The following is a 23,728-nucleotide window of genomic DNA, read 5'->3' on the forward strand; positions in this document are numbered from 1 at the left end:
CTCTTTTTTTTTTTTTTGCCAGTGCTGGGGCTTTGGACTCAGGGCCTGAGCACTGTCCCTGGCTTCTTTTTGCTCAAGGCTAGCACTCTGCCACTTGAGCCACAGTGCCCCTTCTGGCTTTTTCTATATATGTGGTGCTGAGGAATCAAACCCAGGGCTTCATGTATACGAGGCAAGCACTCTACCACTAGGCCATATTCCCAGCCCCTCTGGGGGCCTCTTATTTCCAATTAACCATCAGAAATCTGGAAGTAGTAATGTGTCTCAAGTGGTAGAGCACTAGCCTGAAGAACAAAAGTTCAGGGACAGCCCCCAGGCCCTGAGTTCAAGCCCCTCAACCCCCACAAAAAAAAAAAGAGCTAGTGGCTGGTGGCTCATGCCTGTAATCCTAGCTTCTTAAGAGGCTGAGATCTAAGGATCATGGTTTGAAGCCAGAGCAGGCAGAAAAGTCCTAGTGAGACTCTTACTTCAATTAACCACTCAAACCAGAAGTAGAGCTGTGGCTCAAGAGATTTCAAGGTCTGATCCTTGCATAAGATAAAGAAAGTGATTGTCCCTTAGGGAATTTTTTGTTGTCTAGCTATTTATCATACTCAGAATGGAGTTCAGTGCCTCCTGCATGCTAGGCAAGTACTCTGCCACTGAGCTCTACCTCTACTACAGCTTTTCTAAGGCTGTTGAGACATAGAGCTAGAGAAGAGCTGAAACTGATAGAGATCAACAGGCTGTGTGTGTATGTGTGTGTGTGTGTGTGTGTGTGTGTGTGTGTGTGTGTGTGTGTGTGTGTGTGTGCTGGCAATGCTACTTGAACTGAGAGGCTTGGTTTTGTCCCTTAGCTTTTGTCCCTTTTTGCCTAAGGCTGGCATACCACCACTTGTGCCATAACTCCACTTCCTGTTTTTTTGTTGGTCAATTGTAGAGAAGAGTCTCACCAATTCTCCTTCCTGAGGTGGCTTTGACTTGTCATCTTCAAATCTCAGCTAGGATTACAGGCATGATCCACCATCACCTGGCCCAACTATTTTACACGTTAAAAAAAAGTACCAAGCCAAATACTGGTGGCTTATGCCTGTAATCCTAGTTACTCAGGAGGCTGAGATCTGAGGATCATGGCTCAAAGCCAAGCTGATCCGGAAAGTCTGTGAGATTCGTATCTCCAATTAGCCACCAGAAATCTGGAAGTGGCCCTGTGGCTCAAAGTGGTAGAGGATTAGCCTTCAGCTGAAGAACTCTGGGACAGAGCCCAGGCCCAGAGTTCAAGCCCCACAACCAAAAAAAAAAATGTACCAAGTCAGGCATTAGTGGCTCACACCTGTAATCTAGCTACTCAGGAGGCTGAGATCTGAGGATTGCAGTTCAAAGCCAAGCTAAGCTGGCCAGGAAAGTCTGTGAGACTCTCATCTCCAATTAAGCACTAGAAAACCAGAAGTGGAGGAGCCGGGAATATGGCCTAGTGGTAGAGTGCTTGCCTCATAATACATGAAGCCCTGGGTTCGATTCCTCAGCACCACATATATAGAAAAAGCCGAAGTGTTGCTGTGGCTCAAGTGGCAGAGTGCTAGCCTTGAGTGAAAAAGAAGCCAGGGACAGTGCTCAGGCCCTGAGTTCAAGCCCCAGGACTGGCAAAAAAACAAAACAAGCAAAAAAAAAAAAAAAAAAGAAAACCAGAAGTGGAGCTGTGGCTCAAAGTGATAAGATTGGTAGCCTTGAGCAGAAAAGCTAAGGGATAAGCACCCAGACCCTAATTTGAAGCCCCACAACAGACACAAAAAAAAGGGGGTGGGGGAACAAAACAGCTGAATGACATTGGGCAATATTATTAATTGTCATATTATTGGCCACTGGGGGGCGTTAAAACTCTAACAAACATTCTTAGTCACTTTTCAAAGAAGTAACAAGACTGTTTTACTTTTTTTTTTTTTTTTTTTTTTGGTTAATTGAAAATAAATTGAAATCCTCCTGCATGCAAGGCAGGAGTTCTGCCATAAGTTCACCTCTACCCCAGGACAATTTCTGGTCTACTTTGCTTTTTTTTTTTTTCCTCTCGTGGAACTTGAACACAGGGCCTGAGTACTGTCCCTGAGCTTTCTCTGTTCAAGGCTAGTGCTCTACCACTTGGAGCCACAGTGCCACTTCCTCTCAGACAGGGAAATAGAGGTGTGGCTAGTTATATACTGTTTCATTTTCAAGTTGTTACATTTGTCTTGTGTTCAACAACTAAGATATGAGCAGACAACACAGTTTATAATGCAATTATCTTTTTTTTTTTTTTTTCTTTCTGTGGATTCTGGGACACTGGGTAATCTAAGCGAGCTTTTTTGCTGGAGGCTAGTGCTCTTCCACTCTGAGCCACAGCACCACTTCTGGTTTCTGGTAGTTAATTAGATATATGAGTCTCATGGACTTTCCTGCCCAAGCTGGCTTTGAATTGTGATTGTTAGCTCTTAGCCTCCTGAATAGATAGGATTACAGGTGTGAGCCACTGACACCTGGCTGTTTTTTTTGTTTTTTTTTTTGCCAGTCCTGGGGCTTGAACTCAGGGTCTGAGCACTGTCCCTGGCTTGTTTTTGCTCAAGGCTAGCACTCTGCCACTTGAGCCACAGCGCCACTTCTGGTCTTTTCTATATATGTGGTGCTGAGGAATCAAACCTAGGGCTTCATGTATACAAAGCAAGCAAACACTCTTGCCACTAGGCCATATTCCCAGCCCCAACCTGGGTATATTTTTAAAAACAGCTGGAGGTGTAGCTCTGTGTTAGGTACCTTGGCTAGCATGATCCTGGGTTCAACCTTCAGTGCTGCAATACGTTAATAGTTAGACAGTAGCTAGTACCTAGCTCAATGTTTGGTATCATATAAACACTGGCTAACCATTTGGATATATAAATGTGAGGTTTTCCAGAAAGGAAACTGCCACATGGTTTAGGCAGAAAAGAGTTTATTAGAGAGCAAACTGCAAGCAGTCACCAAGTGAGGGTTCAAGAACAGTGCCCAGTGTCCAGGCCCTGAGTTCATGCCCCAGGACTGGCAAAAAAAAAAAAAAAAAAAAAAAAAAAAAAAAAAAAAAAAAAAGGACATAGCTTTTTTTCACATCATGCCTCAGCCCCCCCCCCCCCTTTTTTTTGCCAGTCCTGGGGCCTGGACTCAGGGCCTGAGCACTGTCCCTGGCTTCTTTTTGCTCAAGGCTAGCACTCTGCCACTTGAGCCACAGCACCACTTCTGGCAGTTTTCTGTATATGTGGTGCTGGGGAATTGAACCCAGGGTTTCATGTATTAGAGGCAAGCACTCCTGCCACTAGGCCATATCCCTAGCCCCTCAGCCCCCTTTTGCCTTAATTTTTTTGGAGAAGGTCTTTGAGAAGTCAGGCCCCATTTTACCACGTGAACCCCATTTTACCACGTGAACCCCTGGAAGAAATCCTACCCAGGTATGGCTTCCCATCCACCATTGGGTCGGACAATGGACCGGCTTTTTCTCAAAAGTAAGTCAGGGAATAGCCGCAGCACTGGGGACGGATTGGAAATTGCATTGTGCTTATAGACCCCAGAGTTCAGGACAGGTAGAGAGAATGAATTGGACTCTAAAAGAGACCTTAACTAAATTGGCCTTAGAGACTGGCGCAGACTGGGTGTCACTCCTTCCCTTTGCTCTGCTTAGAGTAAGAAATTCTCCCTATCAGCTTGCCTTTACTCCTTTTGAAATAATGTACGGGTACCCCCCGCCCATTATCCCTAGCCTTCAGACTGAATTGCTTGCTGATTTGGATGATACTGAATTTTTGTGTAAACTTGATTATTTGCAGCTCGTGCACAAGAAAATGTGGCCCCAACTTAAGGCATTATATGATTCTGCTTCTGTCCCTACCCCCCATTTATTCAGACCAGGGGACTGGGTGTTCGTCCGGAGGCATAACCTCAAATCCTTAGAACCACGATGGAAGGGACCCTACGTGGTGCTACTGACTACTCCCACCGCCCTTAAGGTAGATGGCGTCACCACTTGGGTCCATTGCTCCCACGCCAGGCCAGCTGAACCTTTTGCCCTGGACGATGACTACTGTAGTGGATGGGAAGTCTCCAAGCACCCGACTCAGCCGCTTCGCCTTCACCTCAAGAAAAGAAAGTTAGACAGAATATTGTTATTTTCTTTTTGCCTTCTTTCCTTGCTACCCAGGCTAATGTTAATGTTATTTTGGCAGCTCACTCCAAAGGGAGGTGACCCCTTATTTTAGGTAGTTTTGGCCTTGCTCAGGAATACAGGTATAGCCACCCGACCCTTAGAGCACAGCTGAGAAGTTTATGTATTATTTTGTTGCTTACATTTGGATACTAAACACTATACAGCTAATGGTAAGTCTGTATCGCTGAAAGTTAATTTTCAGTTTGCAGTAATCCTGCAGTCCCTTGGTAAGGTTATAGGTTCCTGGCTAGGTAAGGTCAACGCCCCTGAGTCAGCCTGAAGAAGTTACAGAAGATGGATGATCTTCACCCATCTGCCCCCCTTTAAAACTGAGGGACCAGAGTTATTTTCGGATACTACTTTGGGCCCTACTGGCCCATGCCTTACCTCTATATCATCCCCTAGACATGCAAGCCATTGAAATGAACAGAATGGAGCCATGATTGGCTCCCAAGGTACCAAAAAGAAAAAGGGGGAAATGAAGTGCCAGACTTTGAAGTCAGGCCCCATTTTACCACGTGAACCCCATTTTAGAATCCAACCCTGAGCCAATCAGATTTGTACCTGTGTCCTAATCTTGCTTGCTTGAACACCTGATTGTTGTAACCTTGTTCTTTGGCTTTATAAGCCCTGTGTAATCACAGCTCAAGGCTCCCTCCTAACCTCTGCTGTGTTGGTGGGTAGGACGAGGCCCGAGTTGCAGCTTGCTTAAATAAAGCCTTGCCTTGCTTTTGCATTTCGGAATGTCTGAGTCTCGGTGGTCTTCTTGGTGGTGGTTTCGTTACTTGGCACAACAGCCTTGACTTTTTTTCCTGGTGATGACAGTGAACCATGGGAGAACAGCCTCTCCCTCCTTCCTCTTCACCTGGCTGAAACCAGCAATCACCTGTCAGTCACTGGACTGTGAGTTGGCAAAGGACACCAGACTCTGAGGCCACGTCCTCATCCACTGAGGTCATTTCCTGGACTGCCTTGGTCATGCCTCCCTCATAGTGAGAGGTTCCCCAAGCTCTGAGATCACTTCCCTATCCACTGTGGTCCTGCCTCCTACTTTTCCCTATATAATCCGGCTCAACAGGAGTCCTCTCTCTTTCTCTTCTTCCTTCCCTCTCCTGTCTCCTGCAGGCCCACAGTTTGCTTCTTCTTCCCACCCCCATAAACTCTTTTCTGCCAGCGAATCTTACACTTCCTACCTGTGCTTCCTGTTAGATAGGATTACAAGTGTGAAACACCAGATCTGGTGTGTTATTTGTGGATGAGGTTTTGCTAACTTTTTTTTTTTTTTTTGCCAGTCCTGGGCCTTGAACTCAGGGCCTGAGCACTGTCCCTGGCTTCTTTTTGCTCAAGGCTAGCATTCCGCCACTTGAGCCACAGAGCCACTTCTGGCCATTTTCTATATATGTAGTGTTGAGGAATCAAACCCAGGGCTTCATGTATACGAGGCAAGCACTCTTGCCACTAGGCCATATTCCCAGCCCTTTGCTAACTTTTTGCTTGGGCTGGACTTGTACGACTTGTACATTGATACTTCTAATCTCTGCCTCTTGAATGGCTGGAATTACTGTAAGGTTCATAGAAAAGATGAGGAAGTAGGTCTTTTGCTGACTCACAGTCAGGTGATTACTGGAGTTAGGAAGAGGGGAGGGGCTGTTCTCTGGGCCGACCAAACAATTATATGTATACTTGACCATATGAAGCCCAATACCTTGTTCTTTCTCTGTTAGATGTCATTAACATTGGGATTTGTAATATAGTCAGTGTCTAGTTGTTGTTTTTTTGTTTTGTTTTGTTTTTGTTGCCAGTCCTGGGGCATGGACTCAGGGCCTGAACACTGTCCTTGGCTTCTTTTTGCTCAAGGCTAGCACTCTACCACTTGAGCCACAGCACCACTTCCAGCTTTTTTCTATATATGTGGTGCTGAGGAATCGAACCCAGGGCTTCATGTACACAAGGCGAACACTTTACCACTAGGCCATATTCCCAGCCCCTAGTTGTTCTTTTTTTAACTTCCTCTTCCCCACCCCAGAGATAACAGTTTCAATTTTTTGCTCTTCAATAGCTAAGTAAAATAAAACAAAAACAATCTAATACAAACATGGAATAAAGAGCTCCTCAACAATTTAGGTGGCAGTTGTTAGCATTTCCCTAGCTGATTGTAACTGAATAATGATTTGCTGGATTTTGGAACAAAGCTTTCTTCTTTCAACTTCACATGCTTTGAGAATGCTTATGAAAAACTACTTACACAAACTTGAGTCATCTTTCTTCTTTGACCATCTTTCTAAACAGTAAATACAAATGAAAGGCTGCATTTTTTCAGTGCATTTTTCGCTATGAAGAATTTTTTTTCCCCACATTGAACAAATCTTTGTTCCTATTTTATGGGAAAGGACTACAAATGTGAAATTATCCTATTTAGGTTTGCTGGGAACTTCAGAGATCAATGTTCAGTAAAGGTTTTGAGGGTGTCAAGGTGAAGACTGACTTCTGAGGAGCCTTGCAAAAGTCACATCTGTCCATTTCTCTTTCTTGAATAAACTTCTAAGCAAGCACAAATGCCTGTAATGCTGAGAACTACATCTAACAAGACAGCAGTTGCATCTCCAGCTTCTACTGCTTCTACAATAGGCAGAAACAAAAACAGTGAATTGAGGACTACCAGCATCTGTGCAGAAATGGAGGTCATGATGTTGGGATCTTGAGATCTGAGGGCTCCAAAGAAATGAAATAAAGTTCTATCTGAAATATTTCCTTTCTGGAGCTCCAGATGCTGAGGCTTCCAGGAAGCAGCCGTTGCATGAATGGTGGGGAGGAGGCTAGATACTCTTAAGTAAAAGAGCAGATACCATTGTTATACAGGGATTTGATCACCTGATACAGAAAAGCCACAGTTAGAGTAGTTATTACAAAGGTTGCCAAAGTGAGGGGACCTGAGGGGACCCAAAAGAACTCCAGTGTCAAATCCAGTTAATACAAAGCTTATAAAGGCAAAAATTTACATGATTGTAAGGAAAGTGTGTTTAATGAAGCAAATCCAGCTAGATGGAGCAATCTGGGGCTTAGGGCAAGAATTCTCTGGAGCAAGACCTGGTGCTAAACATCACATGACACATCTGCAATTCAAAGAGTGACCAAGGGCTGGGAATGTGGCTAGAGGTAGAGTGCTTGCCTAGCATGCCTGAAGCCCTGGGTTTGATTCCTCAGCACCACATACACAGAAAAAGCCAGAAGTGGTGTTGTGGCTCAAGAGGTGGAATGCTAGCCTTGAAGAAGAAGAAGAAGAAGAAGAAGAAGAAGAAGAAGAAGAAGAAGAAGAAGAAGAAGAAGAAGAAGAAGCCGCCAGGGACTGTGCTCAGGCCCCAAGTCCAAGCCCCAGGACTGGCAAAAAGAAAAGAAAAAAGTGGAACCTATATCACCTCTAGAGTGCTTAATAACCCATAACATAGCTGTGGTTCAAAGAATGACTTATATTGCTTCTAGAGTTGTTAGGACTGGATGATAATTACCTTGGCATCTATTAAGATGCCAAGATGGTGGTGGGGACAAGATGCTATTACTTAGACTCAGTATCCATATTTCACCATCCTAGTGTTGTAATTTTGAAGATCAAGTATGTTAGGGGACTAATTCAAGATCAAACAGTTGAACTTTCCCTTTTATTTTGCTCCAAAGCTAACTTGAAGAAAGCTATCAGATCTTATTTATTTAAAAAAAATCATAAACCTTCAAAAGAGTTTAAGATCATTCAGATATTTTATTTTATTTATTTATTTATTTTTTTGGCCAGTCCTGGGCCTTGGACTCAGGGCCTGAGCACTGTCCCTGGCTTCTTCCCGCTCAAGGCTAGCACTCTGCCACTTGAGCCACAGCGCCGCTTTTGGCCGTTTTCTGTATATGTGGTGCTGGGGAATCGAACCTAGAGCCTCGTGTATCCGAGGCAGGCACTCTTGCCACTAGGCTATATCCCCAGCCCCTCAGATATTTTATTTTCTTCCAAGGGATCCTAAGATTCATTTAACCTTAGAATTTACAACAGGTAAAGAGGTGACAGTGATCTGGGAGGGGTTTATGGACTGGAAATAAGTGTACAAAGAGTGATTAAGCATTTCATTAAAGTGCTGGGTAAATGTAACAGCTGGTTTATTTTGTCAGTTGCAAGCTACAGACCACCTGCTTAGCCAAACCTGCCTACAAAGTGTGGCAAATAGATAGAATGCTGTGTAGAAGCTGATTTGGTCATTTGGAGCACCAATTCACATTGCACATACAGTTGGAGAAACTTTTAATCTAGAAATGTGATGGCTTCTCTAGAAATGCTCCACTAAACAAAGATTTGTTATGTTATTAAAGTGTGTTTGAATTACAATTTATTACAATTTAATTACTCTCATGCTTAATAACAGTATTATTTCAAGAGAATCCAACCTTGAAGACTGATGTGTATCTATCATAATCGTGTGTGTGTGTGTGTGTGCGTGAGTATGTGTGTGCGTGTGTGCCAGTCCTAGAGCTTGAACTCAGGGCCTAAGTGCTGTCCCTGAGTTTTTTTGTCAGTCCTGGGGCTTGAACTCAGGGCCTGAGCACTGACCACTGGGCCATATTCCCAGACCCTTGAGCTTTTTTTGATCAAGGCTGGCACTCTACCACTTGAGCTTCACTTCTGGCTCCTTGGTGGTTAATTGCAGATAAGAGTTTCACAGGCTGGGAATGTGGCTCAGTGGTAGAGTGCTTGCCTACCATGCATGAAGCCCTAGGTTCCATTCCTCTGTACCACATAAACAGAAAAGGCCAGAAGCAGCTCTGTGGCTCAAGTGGTAGAGTGCTAGCCTTGAGCAAAAAGAAGCTCAGGGACAATGCCCAGGCCCTGATTTCAAACCCCAGGACTGGCAAAAAAAAAAAAAAAAAAAGAGTCTCACAGGTAATTTTACCTGAACTGGCTTCAAACTGTGATGCTCAGATTTTTTTTTTTTTTTTTTTTTTTTTTGGCCAGTCGTGGGCCTTGGACTCAGGGCCTGAGCACTGTCCCTGGCTTCTTCCCGCTCAAGGCTAGCACTCTGCCACTTGAGCCACAGCGCCGCTTCTGGCCGTTTTCTGTATATGTGGTGCTGGGGAATCGAACCTAGGGCCTCGTGTATCCGAGGCAGGCACTCTTGCCACTAGGCTATATCCCCAGCCCCTGTGATGCTCAGATTTAAGCCTCCTGAGTATTAGGCTATAGGTGTGAGCCACCAGCACCCTTATTGTTACATTTCTATACATGTATTGTAATGAGCATGGATCAAATTTTATCTTGCTGAGCAAATAGATTCTGATGTTTCTTACAAGTATTTTTTTTAGTAAATGCATAGTAAATATGGAAAGATTAACTTTCAAAGCAATGTTGAAAAGTTAATTATTGCATACTTCTTGTTCAAGCTAGTGAGTTATTATGAAAGAAGTTCACATTTAAGCATGAGAATTAGAACATGTCATCTCATCTGAAAAATATTTCTTGGGTTTAAAAATTTTTTTTAAAAGTGAGGTACATTTGATGTTCACAGTTAATTTTCACAGTACCAACTGTTGACTAGCATCTGGCATTCTGGTGGCTACACCTGGACATGGTAAAACCGAGCTCCTAAAGAAGCAGAGTAAGGGTTAGATTCAATCAGAGAAGCCCTGGGGACATTACAGGGCAAAGCCTGAGTTGAACCACGAGGTGTCAGATTTGATCAAAGGACTCCCCTGAACAAAGAGAAGCCACAGATCAGAAGCTGGGAAGGGGGGAGGGGTAGTGGGAAAGAAGGTATAGCTACAAAGTGGGGAATGTAGACAGAAAGTATCTGCTTGGTGTATTTGGGGGTTTAATCTATTCTGTGTCCAGTACACCCCACTACACTGCCAAATGAGCATAAATACCATGGCAGCTGGAAGCCTGGGTTTCAGGGAAAGGAAATCTTAGGACCTGCTCAGATCTTGCTGCTTCAGAGGCCTAAACTACAAGGGCAATTATGAGCAATGAACTAAATTGTTCCAGGCTTAGTTTTTTTTTCTTTTTGTTTTTGTCTTTAACTAATTTTATTTGAAATTAACTTTTTTTCTCCTGCCTTAATACTGTGTGGTGTTCTCCTTTATTGGCTACCTACTTTAACAAACATATATTTAGGGGCTGGGGATATGGCCTAGTGGCAAGAGCGTTTGCCTCGTATACATGAGGCCCTGGGTTCGATTCCCCAGCACCACATATACAGAAAACGGCCAGAAGTGGCACTGTGGCTCAAGTGGCAGAGTGCTAGCCTTGAGCAAAAGGAAGCCAGGGACAGTGCTCACGCCCTGAGTCCCAGGCCCAGGACTGGCAAAAAAAAAAAAAAAAGAAACATATATATATATATGCACATAGATTACCAATGTATATATGTATATATACATATATACACATACACATATTTAACATATATATTTATTTAAGTCCATTGTGAGGCTTGAACTTGGGGCCTGAGCGCTGTCCCTGAGCTCTTTTTGCTTAAGGCTAGTGCTCTAGAACTTTCAGCCACAGCACCACTTCTGGTTTTGTGATGATTAATTGGAGATGAGTCTCACAGACTTTCCTGCTTGGACTGGATTTGAACTGCCATCTCAGTTCAGATCTCAGCCTCCTGAGTAACTAGGATTGCAGTTATGAACCACCAGTGCCTATTTAGATTTGCTTTTTTTTTTTTTGTGCTAGTCCTAGGGCTTGAACTCAGGGCCTGAGCACTGTCCCTGGCTTCTTTTTGCTCAAGGCTAGCACTCTACCACTTGAGCCACAGCACCACTTTTGGCTTTTCTATATATGTGGCAAGCATGAAGCCACTAAGCCACATCCCCAGCCATAGATTTACTTCTTATAGATAAAGGATCTTACCAGGTATGATGGTGTACACCTGTCACTCAGCTCCTTGGGAGGCTGTGATGGGGACAATTGTGGTTTCAGGCTAGCCCAACAAAGATCTCATCTCAACAGAAAAATCAGGGCATGGTCATACACCTGTCATACCAGCTAGAGAAAAAAGTGAGATACTAACTGTAAGGTCAGCCCTGGGAGGGCTCCAAGCAGATGCGCCCCCCCACCTGGTTAAGTCTCCACCCAGTTACCTGGGTAACCAGCATACCTGGAGGCAGTTACTTCCTCATTTCCCTGAGGTCACATCCTAATCCACCTGGCCACACCCTCCTGCCCCTGCCCTACATAAGGCAGGGCTGGGTGGGGGTCGCTCCTTTTCTCCCACCATGCATCATCTGGGTCACAGCCCTGCAGTTCAGTAATAAACTTTCTCTCCTGCCTGAATATCATATGGCGTTCTCCTTTACCGGCTACCTACTTTAATAAGCCTTACATATATGGTGCCTTGACTGGGGAAGGGCTTTGAGTCAGGACAGGCGGAATTCCCCAGTTTTTCTCCTTTTTTTTCTGGGAGTATCCCCAGTCCTGATAGCCTTTTTTCTGTGAACTGAACTGCTGCGAGAGGCTACTTGGGACTTTTCACCAATACCATCGCTGGCCTCCACATCCACCTCCACACCACTTCACTACTCTGGTGAGTGAAACTGCTGCTCAGGTTCTCTGTCACTCGGTACCCCGCCAGAGAACTTTCCAGGCCCAGGGCCCATCACCTCTGGGGCCAAGGACGCTTGGCTTTGGGGGCATGGCCTTCTCTTTCTCTGAAGGGCTCCGGGGGGGATATGTCCACGAGACTCCATCTTCAATTAACCAGCAAAAAAGCTGGCCTAGAGGTGTGGCTCCAGTGGTAGAGCACCAGCTGTGAGAAAGAAACCCAAGTTGGGGCTGGGAATGTGTCCTAGTTGTAGAATGTTTCCCTAGCATGCATGAAGCCCTGGGTTTGATTCCTCAGTAGCACATAAACAGGAAAGGCCAGAAGTGGCACTGTGGCTCAAATGGTAGCGTGCTAGCCTTGAGTAAAAGAAGCTCAGGGGCAGTGTCCAGGTCCTGAGTTCAAGCCCCAGGACCAGCCAAAAAAAAAAAAAAAGGAAGGAAGCAAGCAAGCAAGCAATGGCTGTCCTAGGAAATATAAGCGGGCATGGAACTTATTACACATGAGCTTTTTTACTCAGTCTGCTTCACTGCATTTGCAGCCATTTGTGCTGAGAATGCCAAGGAAGGAGGAAAGGGAGAGAATGGCTCACACTTTCCTTTCTCATCTTCCTCAGCCAGCAGTAAGCTGAAGACAGTGTGGGTGGGGCTTCACTACCTCAAGACACAGTTTGGTGCAGTGTCGAGGCTGTCCTGTGAATGAAGTGCATGTGCTTCTATTAGTTATGACCCATATGAGATGTTTACTCTTGATGATTTGGCCTGGGATAAATACTCTAGTAATTGCATATCTAATGGCCATTGGCACAGTACAAATAAAAACAGGAAAACTCAAGTTAAATTTAAAGTTCTTTAACTAGAATGATGTTAAATAGCAAATACGTACAGTGTTACAAGTCTAGGAATAGACTTCAGAAGAGAGGACAATGCCTTCTAATTTAGTATATTTTAAAAATGGCTTTGTTGAGATCAGTTCATATAGTACATTTATTTATTTATTTATTTATTTATTCATTCATTTGGTTATGGGGCTTGAACTCATGGCCTGGGTGCTGTCTCTGAGCTTTTCCACTCAAGTCTAGCAGTTTAACACTTTGAGCCACAGCACCACTTCTGGTTTTCTGGGGGTTAATTGGAGGTAAGAGTTTCACAGGCTTTCCTGTCTGGGCTGGCTTTGAACCACAATCCTTAGATCTTGGCCTCCTGAGTAGTTAGGATTACAGGTGTGAGCCACCAGTGCCTGGCTAATTAAATTACATTACACAAGGGATTTTAGTATGGCCACAGACAGATGCAACTGTTTGGAAAATGGAGAATGGAAAATGATTAGGCCAGCACTGTTTCTTGCCTATGAGGGGCAAAGACCTTCTATGGGTTTGGAGGTTGTAGGAGCGACTGGATTTTGGAGTGGGCTTATATAGGGCTTTAACAAGGACACAGTTTCTTTGGGGCCAATGGCATGTCCCTGGCCAGGCCCACAATGGAATGCTTCACCTGGGGTGAGGGACTGTTGTCTCCTGGGGCCAAGACCAGAATGATCTGCCTGTTGACAAGCATGTAGAGTGAGCACACACTTGGTACATTGCTTGATTAGGCAGGAGTCAATCCTTCATTCATAGTCTTTATTTTTGTTTTCTTTCTTTTTTTTTTTTGCCAGTCCTGGGTCTTGAACTCAGGGCCTGAGCACTGTCCCTGGTTTCTTTTTGCTCAGGGCTAGCATTCTACCACTTGAGCCACAGCGCCATTTCTGGCTTTTTCTACATATGTGGTGCTGAGGAATCGAATCCAGGCCTTCATGTATACTAGAGGAGCACTTTACCACTAGGCCACATTCCCAGCCTCATTCATAGTTTTTAGATACATAAAAGGATCGGGCCAAGAGGGGAAAGTCCAGTCCTTCAGCAACAATCATCATAATCAATCCTATAATCCTATAATATGTTTATTTATCTTTGCCAGTCCTAGGGCTTGGGACTCAGGGCCTGAGCACTGTCGCTGGCTTTTTTTTTTTTTTCTCAAGGCTAGCACTCTACCACTTGAGCCACAGTGCCACTTCTGTCCTTTTCTGTTTATGTGGTGCTGAGGAATTGAACCCAGGGCTTCATGCATACTAGGCAAGCACTCCACAATGCAAATGTTGCCGGGTTTTCAGTATAGATTGGGGAGAAAGGATTTAGGTTTGGTAATAACTGCAGTGACTATGTTTGATTTTTCTTACTCTATTATGACTAATGTCTTTCATGAAGCTAAATCACAGATGGTTGGTGAGTGGTCCAGATGGAAAGACAGTGTGGGAGGGGGGGCCCAGTCTGAAGGAAGAGGAGCCCTTGTGCATCATCCTTGAGTGAAAAAGCCAAGTGAGAGCTCCAGGGCCTGAGTTCAAAGCTCCAGCACCAGCACCAAAACAAGAACAAACAAAACAAAACATAGGCAAAGCATAGGCAAAAAGAAACACTTTAAACAAATGGAAACATGTATACCTAAGTGTAGATTCATCATTTACTCATGCTGTGCACTGAGCTTTCAGTACACCAGGAGAGAAGACTTAGTCCTTTGTTTTTGGGGAGCTCAGGCTAAAAGGAAGATGCAGATAAGGAAGTCTAAATAAATCACATTGTGAAAAAGTAAAATGGAAGTAAAAACAATGTGAATGGAAGCACAGAGGAAGGAAATTCTAATTTGGGCACTGGAAGGACAAAAGTCTAGGCCTTTTGAACTGGCTCTTGATGGATGAGAGTGAGGTCATCCTGGAAGTTCTCCCAAGGAGGGAAAAACAGGGCAGAAGACCCAGGACCAGGAAAGGGCATGCTGGTTTGGGAGAATGTTACTGAACTGGGACTGAGAGTGGGGTGCACTGCAGAGGTCTCAGGGATAGCAGCCAGCAAAGAAAGGTTTGGATCCTAGGCCTGGGAAGGTTGCTCTTGTGTTATGGAAACAGAGATCTTTTAAGAACAAGAATGAAAGCGGATACCTGTGACTCATGCCTGCAATCCTAGGTATGCAGAAGGTTAAGATCTGATCTTCCAGATCTGAGGTTAGCCCAGGCAGACAAATCTGAGAGATTCTTCTTCTTCTTTTTTTTTTCTTTTGCCAATCATGGGGCTTGAGGCCTGGGCACTGTCCTGGAGCTTCTTTGGCTCAAGGCTAGTGTTCTACCACTTGAGCCACAGCACCACTTCTGGCTTTTTCTGTTTGTATGGTACTAAGGAATCAAACCCAAGGCTTCATGCCTGCTAGGTAAGTACTCTACCACTAAGCCACATTCCCAGCCCTGAAGGACTGATTCCCTTACTTATTCCCCCAGGTCATGAAAGATTCCAGGCACAACTGAACAGACTTGACCTGCCTGTCCACAGGCAGGGTATTACAATCTGGGCTTGGCCATGGATACCACCCATGGTCCCCAGGGGACAACAGCCCCTCACCCCAGGTGGAGCATACCACTGTGGGCCTGATCAAGGACATCACCCTGGGCCCCTAAGAGACAATTTTCTGTTTTCTGCTTCCTTGTTAAGGGCTATATAAGCCCACCTCAAAATTCAGTCCCTGGCATAAGCTCCAATCCTGCAGGAAGGTCTGTGCCGCTCACTGCTCTGCAATAAACAGTCCTCACCTGTTAATGATTGAGTCCAGCCGATTCCTTTTCCATTTTCCTAACAAGCATCATCTGAGAGATTCTTGCCTCCAATTAACCAGCAAAAAACTGGAGCTAGAGAAGTGGTTCAAATGGTAGAACCAGTCATGAGTTAAAACAAAACACAAAAAAGGTGCAAGAGAGGCTCACAGTTCAAGTCCCACTACTGGCACAAAGAAACAAAGAAAGAAACAAGAATGACATGATCAGAAGTTTCAGAAGAATAACTTAGGAGGACAACTATGGCCTGGGCTTGGATGCTGACCCTGAGCTGTTCAGCTCAAGGCCAGTGTTCTACCACTTTGAGCCATGGCCCCACTTCAGTTTCTGCTCTCCTCCTGTGGAGAGTAGGGATGGGCTTGAACCCCAGGGACCTGGCTTAACAGGCATCTGGGGAAACCAGGCAGTGGGGAGGGGGTCCTGGCAAGCCTCTGTGCTGGACTTGACTGGGCTGGTCAGCCCCATTCTGACCTGATATGGTAGGGGCTCCAGGGAGCCAGTGCTCTACCACTTAGAGCCACAGTGCCACTTCCAGTTTTTCTGGTGGTTAATTGGAGATAAGCATCTCAGGGATGTTCCTGTCTGGTGTGGCTTTGAACTGAGATCCTCAGATCAGCCTCCTGAGTAGCTAGGACTACAGGTATGAGCCATCAGTGCCTGGCTTGCTTTTTATTTTTTATTTTTTAAACACTAACAGGTCTTACTTGTGATTTGTTTTCATTATTTAGCCCCCCCCCTTTTTTTTTGGTTCATCTTGAGGCTTGAACTCTGAACCTGGGCTCTGTTTCTGAGCTTTTGCTCAAGACTAGTGCTCTACCATTTGAGCTATAGTTTGTTGGAGATAAGAGTCTCACAGACTTTCTTTTTTCTTTTTCTTTTTTGCCAGTCCTACGGCTTGGACTCAGGGTCTGAGCACTGTCCCTGGCTTCTTTTTGCTCAAGGCCAGCATTCTGCCACTAGGGCCACAGTGCCACTTCTGGCCTTTTCTATATATGTGGTGCTGAGGAATTGAACCCAGGGCCTCAGGTATACAAGGCGAGCACTCTTTCCAGTAGGCCATACTCCCAGCTTAGGACTGTGACCCTCAGATCTCAGCCTTCTGAGTAGCTAGGATTACAGGTGGCAAGAGCCATGGCACCAAGCTTATTTAAGCTTTTTAATTAGAGTGTATCAGTTTTACATTTAATGGAATCCACATGTACTGATCAAATCCAATTTCCCTTTATCTAGCACTTCCTCTCAGAGGGAGGCTTTTTTTGTTTGTTTTTGCCAGTCTTAGGGCTTGAACTCAGGGCCTGGGCTCTGTCCCTGAGATTCTCTTTCTGATCAAGGCTAGAGCTAGCTCTAGCTCTACCACTTGAGCCATAGCACGCCTTCCGGCTTTTTCGGTTTATGTGGTACTAAAGAACCAAACCCAGGGCTTCATGCATGCTAGGCAACACTCTACCACTAAGCCACATTCCCAGCCCTAGGGAGACTTTTTTGGAGGCAGAAGACAACATGGTCTCAGACACCAGTTAGTGAATGATAGCCAAATGCAAGCTGGAAACAATAGTTTAGGGACTACCTAAAAGTCCTCACTTACAGACGTTTTAAATTGAGTTGAAAAAGTGAGAGAGATGAACACAGAGAAGGAGAGGGAGAGGGAGAGGGGGAGAGAGAGAGAGGAAGGAGGGAGAGAGCACTAATTTTGATGTTAGAGTTTAAACCCAGAGCACTGAACTACATCTGCAGTTTTTCACTCTGTACCAACATAAATATACTTTTGGGGTGTATTGTGAGAAGTGAGATTTCCAGGCTGAGGAGAAAGAGTTGAAATGACTGTGAAATGCCCTCAAGCAGGCTGGGCATCTTGCATTTTCAACAGCAGCTCATTTCTTTCTGTAATGCCAGTAAGCAAGCATGTAGCGGGCACACCTGTGTTTTAGCATTCTGAGAAGCATAGGATGTTATTTCAGTTCATTTTAACTTGCAATTTATCTTCTGCCATCATCTTTTAATGGTTAAGGGCTATTGGAATTTCACTTTCTGCGCCTTCATGTGTTGCCTGAACACTGGGTGAACAACTTTTCAGAGGAAAGTCAGTAGTTACATCAGGGATTAAACAGAGTGAAGCCATTTTCACTTTTATAAAGGGACTTGAAGATGCAAAACTAAAGTCTAGTCCAAGCCAATGTGCTAGAGAAAGAACTAATGTCAGGGAGACAGGCAAGTCCAGGTCAAAAAGACTAGGAGATATTTTTTTTCCCAAATTATTTATTTATTTTGCCAGTCCTGGGCCTTGGACTCAGGGCCTGAGCACTATCTATCCATGGCTTCTTTTTGCTCAAGGTTAGCACTCTGCCACTTGAGCCATAGCGCTACTTCTGGCAATTTTTTTACATATGTGGTGCTGGGGAATTTAACCCAGAGCTTCATGTATATGAGGCAAGCACTCTTGCCACTAGGCCACATTCCCAGCCCCTGGAAGAGGTTTGAAACAGAGAAATCTAGACCAAGCTGGGTGCTGACAGTGGCTCACACCCTGTAATCTTAGCCACTCTGGAGGCTGGGATCTTAGGATCATAGTTCAAAGCCAGCCAGGGCAGGAAAGTCCGTGAGATTTTTATCTCCAATTAACCACCTGAAAACTGTAAGTTGGCAATGTGGCTCAAAGTGGTAGAATGCTAGTCTTGTACTAAAAAATTAGGGACAGTGCCCAGGCCCTGAGTTTAAGCCCCATGAACTGATAAAATAAAGTAGTAATAAAAAGAAAGGAAAGGGCTGGGAATATGGTCTAGTGGTAGAGTGCTTACCTCACATACATGAAGCCCTGGGTTCGATTTCTCAGCACAACATATATAAGAAAAGCCAGAAGGGGTGCTGTGGCTCAAGTGGTAGAGTGCTATAGCCTTGAGCAATAAAGCTCAGGGACAGTGCCCAGGTCCTGAGGCCTGAGGACTCAAAAAAAAAAAAAGGAAGAGAGAAGGAATGGAAAGGAAAAGAAAGTAAATGGGGTATATTGTGGCTATTGTCAGGGCTTAGTAGAGAAAGAGGAACTAGCAAATATGAAAATAGAAATCCCAGAAGAGAGAGTTGTGGTTTGAATATTCCCTTTACTTTATAGACACATCTTGATAATGAGTTACTTCATTTTCTATTCTTCCTCATGGTCATATCTTACAATTAATCATATTAAAACTTTATTTAAGGGAATTAATTTAATTAAGGGAATCATTTTCTGTCCTTGCTTTAGGTGCATTTTTTTCTTTTTTCTGTTGTTTTTTTTTTTCTGCTAGTCCTAGGGCTTAAAAGTCACACCTGGGTGTAGTTTCTGAGCTTTTTTGTGCTCAAAGTTAGCACTCTACCACTTAAACCACAACTCTACTTCTAGGTTGTTTTTTTTTTTTTTGTAAAATTACTTGAGATAACAGTCTTATGGACTTTCCTGCTCAGATCTCAGCCTCCTGAGTAGCTAGGATTATAGGCGTTAGCCACTGGTGCCTGGCTTCACAAATATTTTTAATCCCACTCCTAATATCTTCTACTTCCAGTTTAAATAAACAATAAATTTTTCACTTCCTCTTCTCCCTTTTTTTTTCTTCCTCTTCCTCCTCAAGAAAATGTTCATCTTGTGGCTGGGAATGTGGTTTCATGGTAGTACTTTCGTGGTAGCATGCATGAAGCCCTGGGTTCTATTCCTTAGCACCACATAAACAGTAAAAGCGCTGTAGCTCAAGTGGTAGAGTGCTAGCCTTGAGCAAAAGAAGCTCAGGACAGTGTTCAGGCCCCAAGTCCAAGCCCCAGGATTGGCAAATAATAATAATAATAAAATAAAAAGTTCTTTTGTTCTTGCCATGTGGGAATGGAACCCAGGGCATTGGGCATGCTTGGCCAATGCTGAGCTACAATCTCAGCCCCTAGAATATTAATTACTGTGTGTACAATGACTAATTTTTGATTTATACCATTTATTTTTCTAGGAATAAAATCAATTTGTCATTAGAAATTGTGTATTTTAGAGACAACTATTGGCTTGTATATATATATATGCTTTTATGAAAATATGGAGAATTCATTATAATGAAGAGGTATAGAGCAACAGAAGAATTCTTTCACAGAAGCTCCTTAGCAGCAATAGCAGAATGAAGGCTAAAGCAAAAGTTGTGGCATGACTGTAAAGCCAAGGCCACCAAATCTATTCACAGGGAAACTATTGTCCATGTAAGTGCTAAAAATGCTGAATGGGTTAGGAGACTCCAGCCATAAACCACTGGACTTCTGTGGCCTGAAAGCAATTGAGGGCTCACCCTTCCAAGACCATTTCTCAATTTCTCTGGTTACAGCAACTTGGATTGTGAAAATGTATAGAATGGATTATGTTTCCTCTTTTTATGAGCACAGCTTGTAGGAGGGAGGTTAATACTGTGGGAATCTTTATGCCATTCATCACTCTGAATGCATAGTTAGGGTATTTACACCTCTAGAGTTTAAATGATCACTCTTGCCACCATCTGTACATGGATAATTTTTACCCTTATAGTTCTTGGTGCCAGGCTATTGTTTTGACATTATGCACTACAATTGATTCACAGAGAAGTAAATACCACAGCAGTTTTTGTGCTCTGAAACAAAATTCAGACCAATTATTCTCACATGATTACAAAATTTGATATGCTGATCATTCACACTGAGTTCCCTATGTAATCAGAGTGAAAGAACTATGTAGAAATTATCACTCCTTTGACAAAAAAGAAGGTTTTCAATGAGGGTTCAGGTATGGTTCAGTGGTAGAACACTTACCTAGCATTTGGGTTCTATCTATAGTACTATCTGTCTGTCTTTTTTTTTTTTTTTTGGTCAGTCTTTGAACTCAGGGCCTGGGCACTGTCCCTGAGCTTTTTCTCTCTCAAGGCTAGTGCTCTAACCATTTTGAGCCACAGCACCACTTCCTGTTTCCTGGGGGTTAATTGGAGATAAGATTCTCACAGACTTTCCTATCTGGGCTTGCTTTGAACTGTGATTCTCAGATCTCAATCTCCTGAGTAGCTAAGGTTATAGGCGTGAGCTACTGGCACCCAGCTCTATCTCTTCCTGTACTTGGCACTGAGGAAGAATGATAGCACAAACACCATGCATTTCTTTCCTTCCTAGCTTGCTTGCTTTCTTCCTTCTCTGTCCCTTCCTCCTTTCTTCCTATTTATCTTTTTCCCTCCCTCCCTTATCTTCTTTCCTGCTCTCTCTCCTTCCCCTCTTTCTCTTTTTGGTGCCATTGGGCATTGAACTCAGACTCCTAGTACCCGCTAAACAAGCACTCTATTACCTAAGCTATAATCCTAGTTCTGCTTTTTTAGTTTCTTTTTCAGATAAAGTCCTTAGGTTTTGCTTGAGTCAGCCTCAAAATCATGATCCTTCTATGTCCACCTCCTAAGTCTTGAAAGTTGTAGGTATGCACTACTGTACCTATGGACCATGTATTTTTTTTTTTTTTTTTGGCCAGTCCTGGGCCTTGGACTCAGGGCCTGAGCACTGTCCCTGGCTTCCTTTTTGCTCAAGGCTAGCACTCTGCCACTTGAGCCACAGCGCCACTTCTGGCCATTTTCTGTATATGTGGTGCTGGGGAATCGAACCCAGGGCCTCATGTATACGAGGCAAGCTCTCTCGCCACTAGGCCATATCCCCAGCCCCTCGACCATGTATTTTTAAAATTAATTTACCTTATTGTTATAGAGGTGATGTACAGAGTGATTACAATTACATGAGTCAGGCAATGAGCACATTTTTTCATACAGTGTCTTTTCTTGCCTCATTTTCTCCTAGTCCCTTCTTCCCAGCTCTACCCAGGAGTTGTATAGTTCACTTTCTTTTTTTTTTTTGTGGGGGGGGGGGCAGTCCTGGGCCTTGGGCTAGGGGCCTGAGCACTGTCCCTGGCTTCTTCCCGCTCAAGGCTAGCACTCTGCCACTTGAGCCACAGCGCCACTTCTGGCCATTTTCTGTATATGTGGTGCTGGGGAATTGAACCCAGGGCCTCATGTATACGAGGCAAGCACTCTTGCCACTAGGCCATATCCCCAGCTCCTATAGTTCACTTTCATCCATGTCCAATGGGTGCCACAGCTGTACTTGTTCACCCTTTTTATCTTGTTCTATGCCCTCTCCCCCACATGCTGTGAAGATATACACCACACATAAGGAAAAGAAGACTCACCAAAAATAATTTAAAAAAGAGATCTCTTTTTTCCATATATTCAAGCTCATTTTGATTATGTATAAAAATTTATATAAAAGAGGCATGTAGACGTTGTCTTTATGTTTCCTAAGAGTATACCATGTATTATTTTTTTTGCCAGTCCTGGGCACACAGCACCACTTCTGGCCATATTCTATATATGTGGTGTTGGGAATTGAACCCAGGGCTTCATGTATATGAGGCAAGCACTCTTACCACTAGGCCATATTCCCAGCCCACCATGTATTTTATTTTATTATTTTTTTAAATTCTGGTTTAGATGTGGATATTTGGCCTGGTCATCTTTTTTTTTTTTGCCAGTCTTGGGGCTTAAACAAAGAGTCTAGGTGCTGTCCCTGAGCTTCTTTGTGCTCAAGGCTAGCACTCTACCACTTGAGACACAGAGCCACATCAGGTTTTTGAGTGGTTAATTGGAGATAAGAGTTGCTTGGGGACTTTTCTGCCCTGGTTGGCTTTGAACTGTGATCCTCGGATCTCAACTTCCAGATAGCTAGGATTACAGGCATGAGCCACTGGCACCCAGCTTTAATTTTTATTATAAAGGTGATGTACGGAGGGGTTGCAGTTACATAAGTCAGGTAAAGAGTACATTTCTTTTTTGACAATGTCATCCTTTCTCTTGCTGTTTTCTAGTTTTTCCCTCCCTTCCCACACACAAATTCATCTTTGTTGTTGGTGGTGGTAGTGGGGCTTGAATTCTGGGCCTGGCATTGTCCCCACTGAGCTCTTCAGCTCAAAGCTAGTGCTCTACCACTTTGAGGCACAGTACCACTTCTAGTTTTTTTTTTTTTTGCCAGTCCTGGGCCTTGGACTCAGGGCCTGAGCACTGTCCCTGGCTTCTGCCCGCTCAAGGCTAGCACTCTGCCACTTGAGCCACAGTGCCGCTTCTGGCCGTTTTCTGTATATGTGGTGCTGGGGAATCGAACCTAGGGCCTCGTGTATCCGAGGCAGGCACTCTTGCCACTAGGCTATATCCCCAGCCCCCACTTCTAGTTTTCTGGTAGTTGATTGGTGATAAAAACCTCATGGACTTGGGACTGGGAATGTGGCTATGTGGTAGAGTGCTTGCCTAACATTCATGAAGCCCTAGGTTTGATTCCTCAGTACCACATAAACAGAAAAAACCGGGAGTGGTGCTATGGCTCAAGTGCTAGAGCACTAGCTTTGAGCAAAAGAAGCCCTGGGACAGTGCCCAGGCCCTGAGATCAAACTCCAAGACCAGCAAAAACAACAACAACAACAACAACAAAAAACCCACACACAAAAAACAAAGTCTCACAGACTTTCCTGCCTGGGCTGGCTTTGAACCATGATCTTCGGATTTCAGCTTCCTGAGTCTTTAGGATTACAGGTGTGAGCCATCAGTGCCCAGCCCTTCCCACAAATTTTAGTTTATTTTCCACATAGTGTCTAGTGAGCATCACTGCTGTGTTTGTTCACCTTTTGTCCCTCCATTTCTATGTCCCCCCCTACTGTCCCAAAGACAGATGGACAAACAGAACAATCAAGGCAAAAAGAAAACAAAAATAGCAACAAAGAAAATCCTCTCATTTCCACTTCCTGGAGTTTATTTCGATAAATATTGTTTTATATCATCAGATACACATAGGCACTGCACCTTTGTGTTACTCACCTAAGAGTAACCTCCTTTGTTCTCACTGTGTGTGAATGCCTAGAGTCCTGTATAATTTATCATGTCCCAGAATTATTTCTTATAAGGCTAGTGGCAATAGAAATGAAACAAGAGCTGAGGAAGAACAATTGGTTCTATAGATTTTGAAGGTATCAGCATAAAGTGGAGAGTTCAAACCTATTGGAAACTCATCCAAGAAACTAAATTACCCAAAGAAATAGTTGAAGCTGGGCATGGTAGTGCACATTTGTAATCCCAGCACTTTGAAGTCTGAGCCTGGAGGACTGTATGCTTATAGTCAACCTGAGCTCTATAACATCTTACATAATTAAAAAAAATAAAAGAAAAAGCCAGGTGCTGGTGGCTCATAGCTAGCTATTCAGGAGGCTGAGATCTGAGGATCACAGTTCGAAGTCAGCCTGGGCAGAAAAGTCCATGAGACTCTGATCTCCAATAAACTACTGAGGAAAAAACTAGAAGTG

At 44.0% G+C, this 23,728-nt stretch overlaps 1 protein-coding gene and 1 long non-coding RNA gene across 2 annotated transcripts; one reads left to right on the forward strand and one right to left on the reverse strand.

The window, feature by feature from the left end:
* The first annotated feature begins 5,141 nt into the window (after positions 1–5,141).
* LOC125354381 lies at positions 5,142–22,180 on the forward strand. The gene is made up of 3 exons (XR_007211484.1): positions 5,142–5,312; positions 21,211–21,217; positions 22,170–22,180. It is a non-coding gene; the product is annotated as an uncharacterized LOC125354381 (long non-coding RNA).
* LOC125354380 (small integral membrane protein 30-like) lies at positions 6,687–6,951 on the reverse strand. Its single transcript, XM_048349975.1, has one exon. The coding sequence runs from the start codon at positions 6,864–6,866 to the stop codon at positions 6,687–6,689; it is 180 nt and encodes a 59-aa protein (XP_048205932.1). The 5' UTR covers positions 6,867–6,951.
* Positions 22,181–23,728: the final 1,548 nt, after the last annotated feature.

Source organism: Perognathus longimembris, chromosome 7, assembly GCF_023159225.1.
Source record: "Perognathus longimembris pacificus isolate PPM17 chromosome 7, ASM2315922v1, whole genome shotgun sequence".
Classification (NCBI taxonomy): Eukaryota; Metazoa; Chordata; class Mammalia; order Rodentia; family Heteromyidae; genus Perognathus; species Perognathus longimembris.

Excerpts from the sequence above, each read along its gene's own strand:
- LOC125354380 (XM_048349975.1), bottom strand. The coding sequence starts at position 6,866 with ATGACCTCCATTTCTGCACAGATGCTGGTAGTCCTCAATTCACTGTTT.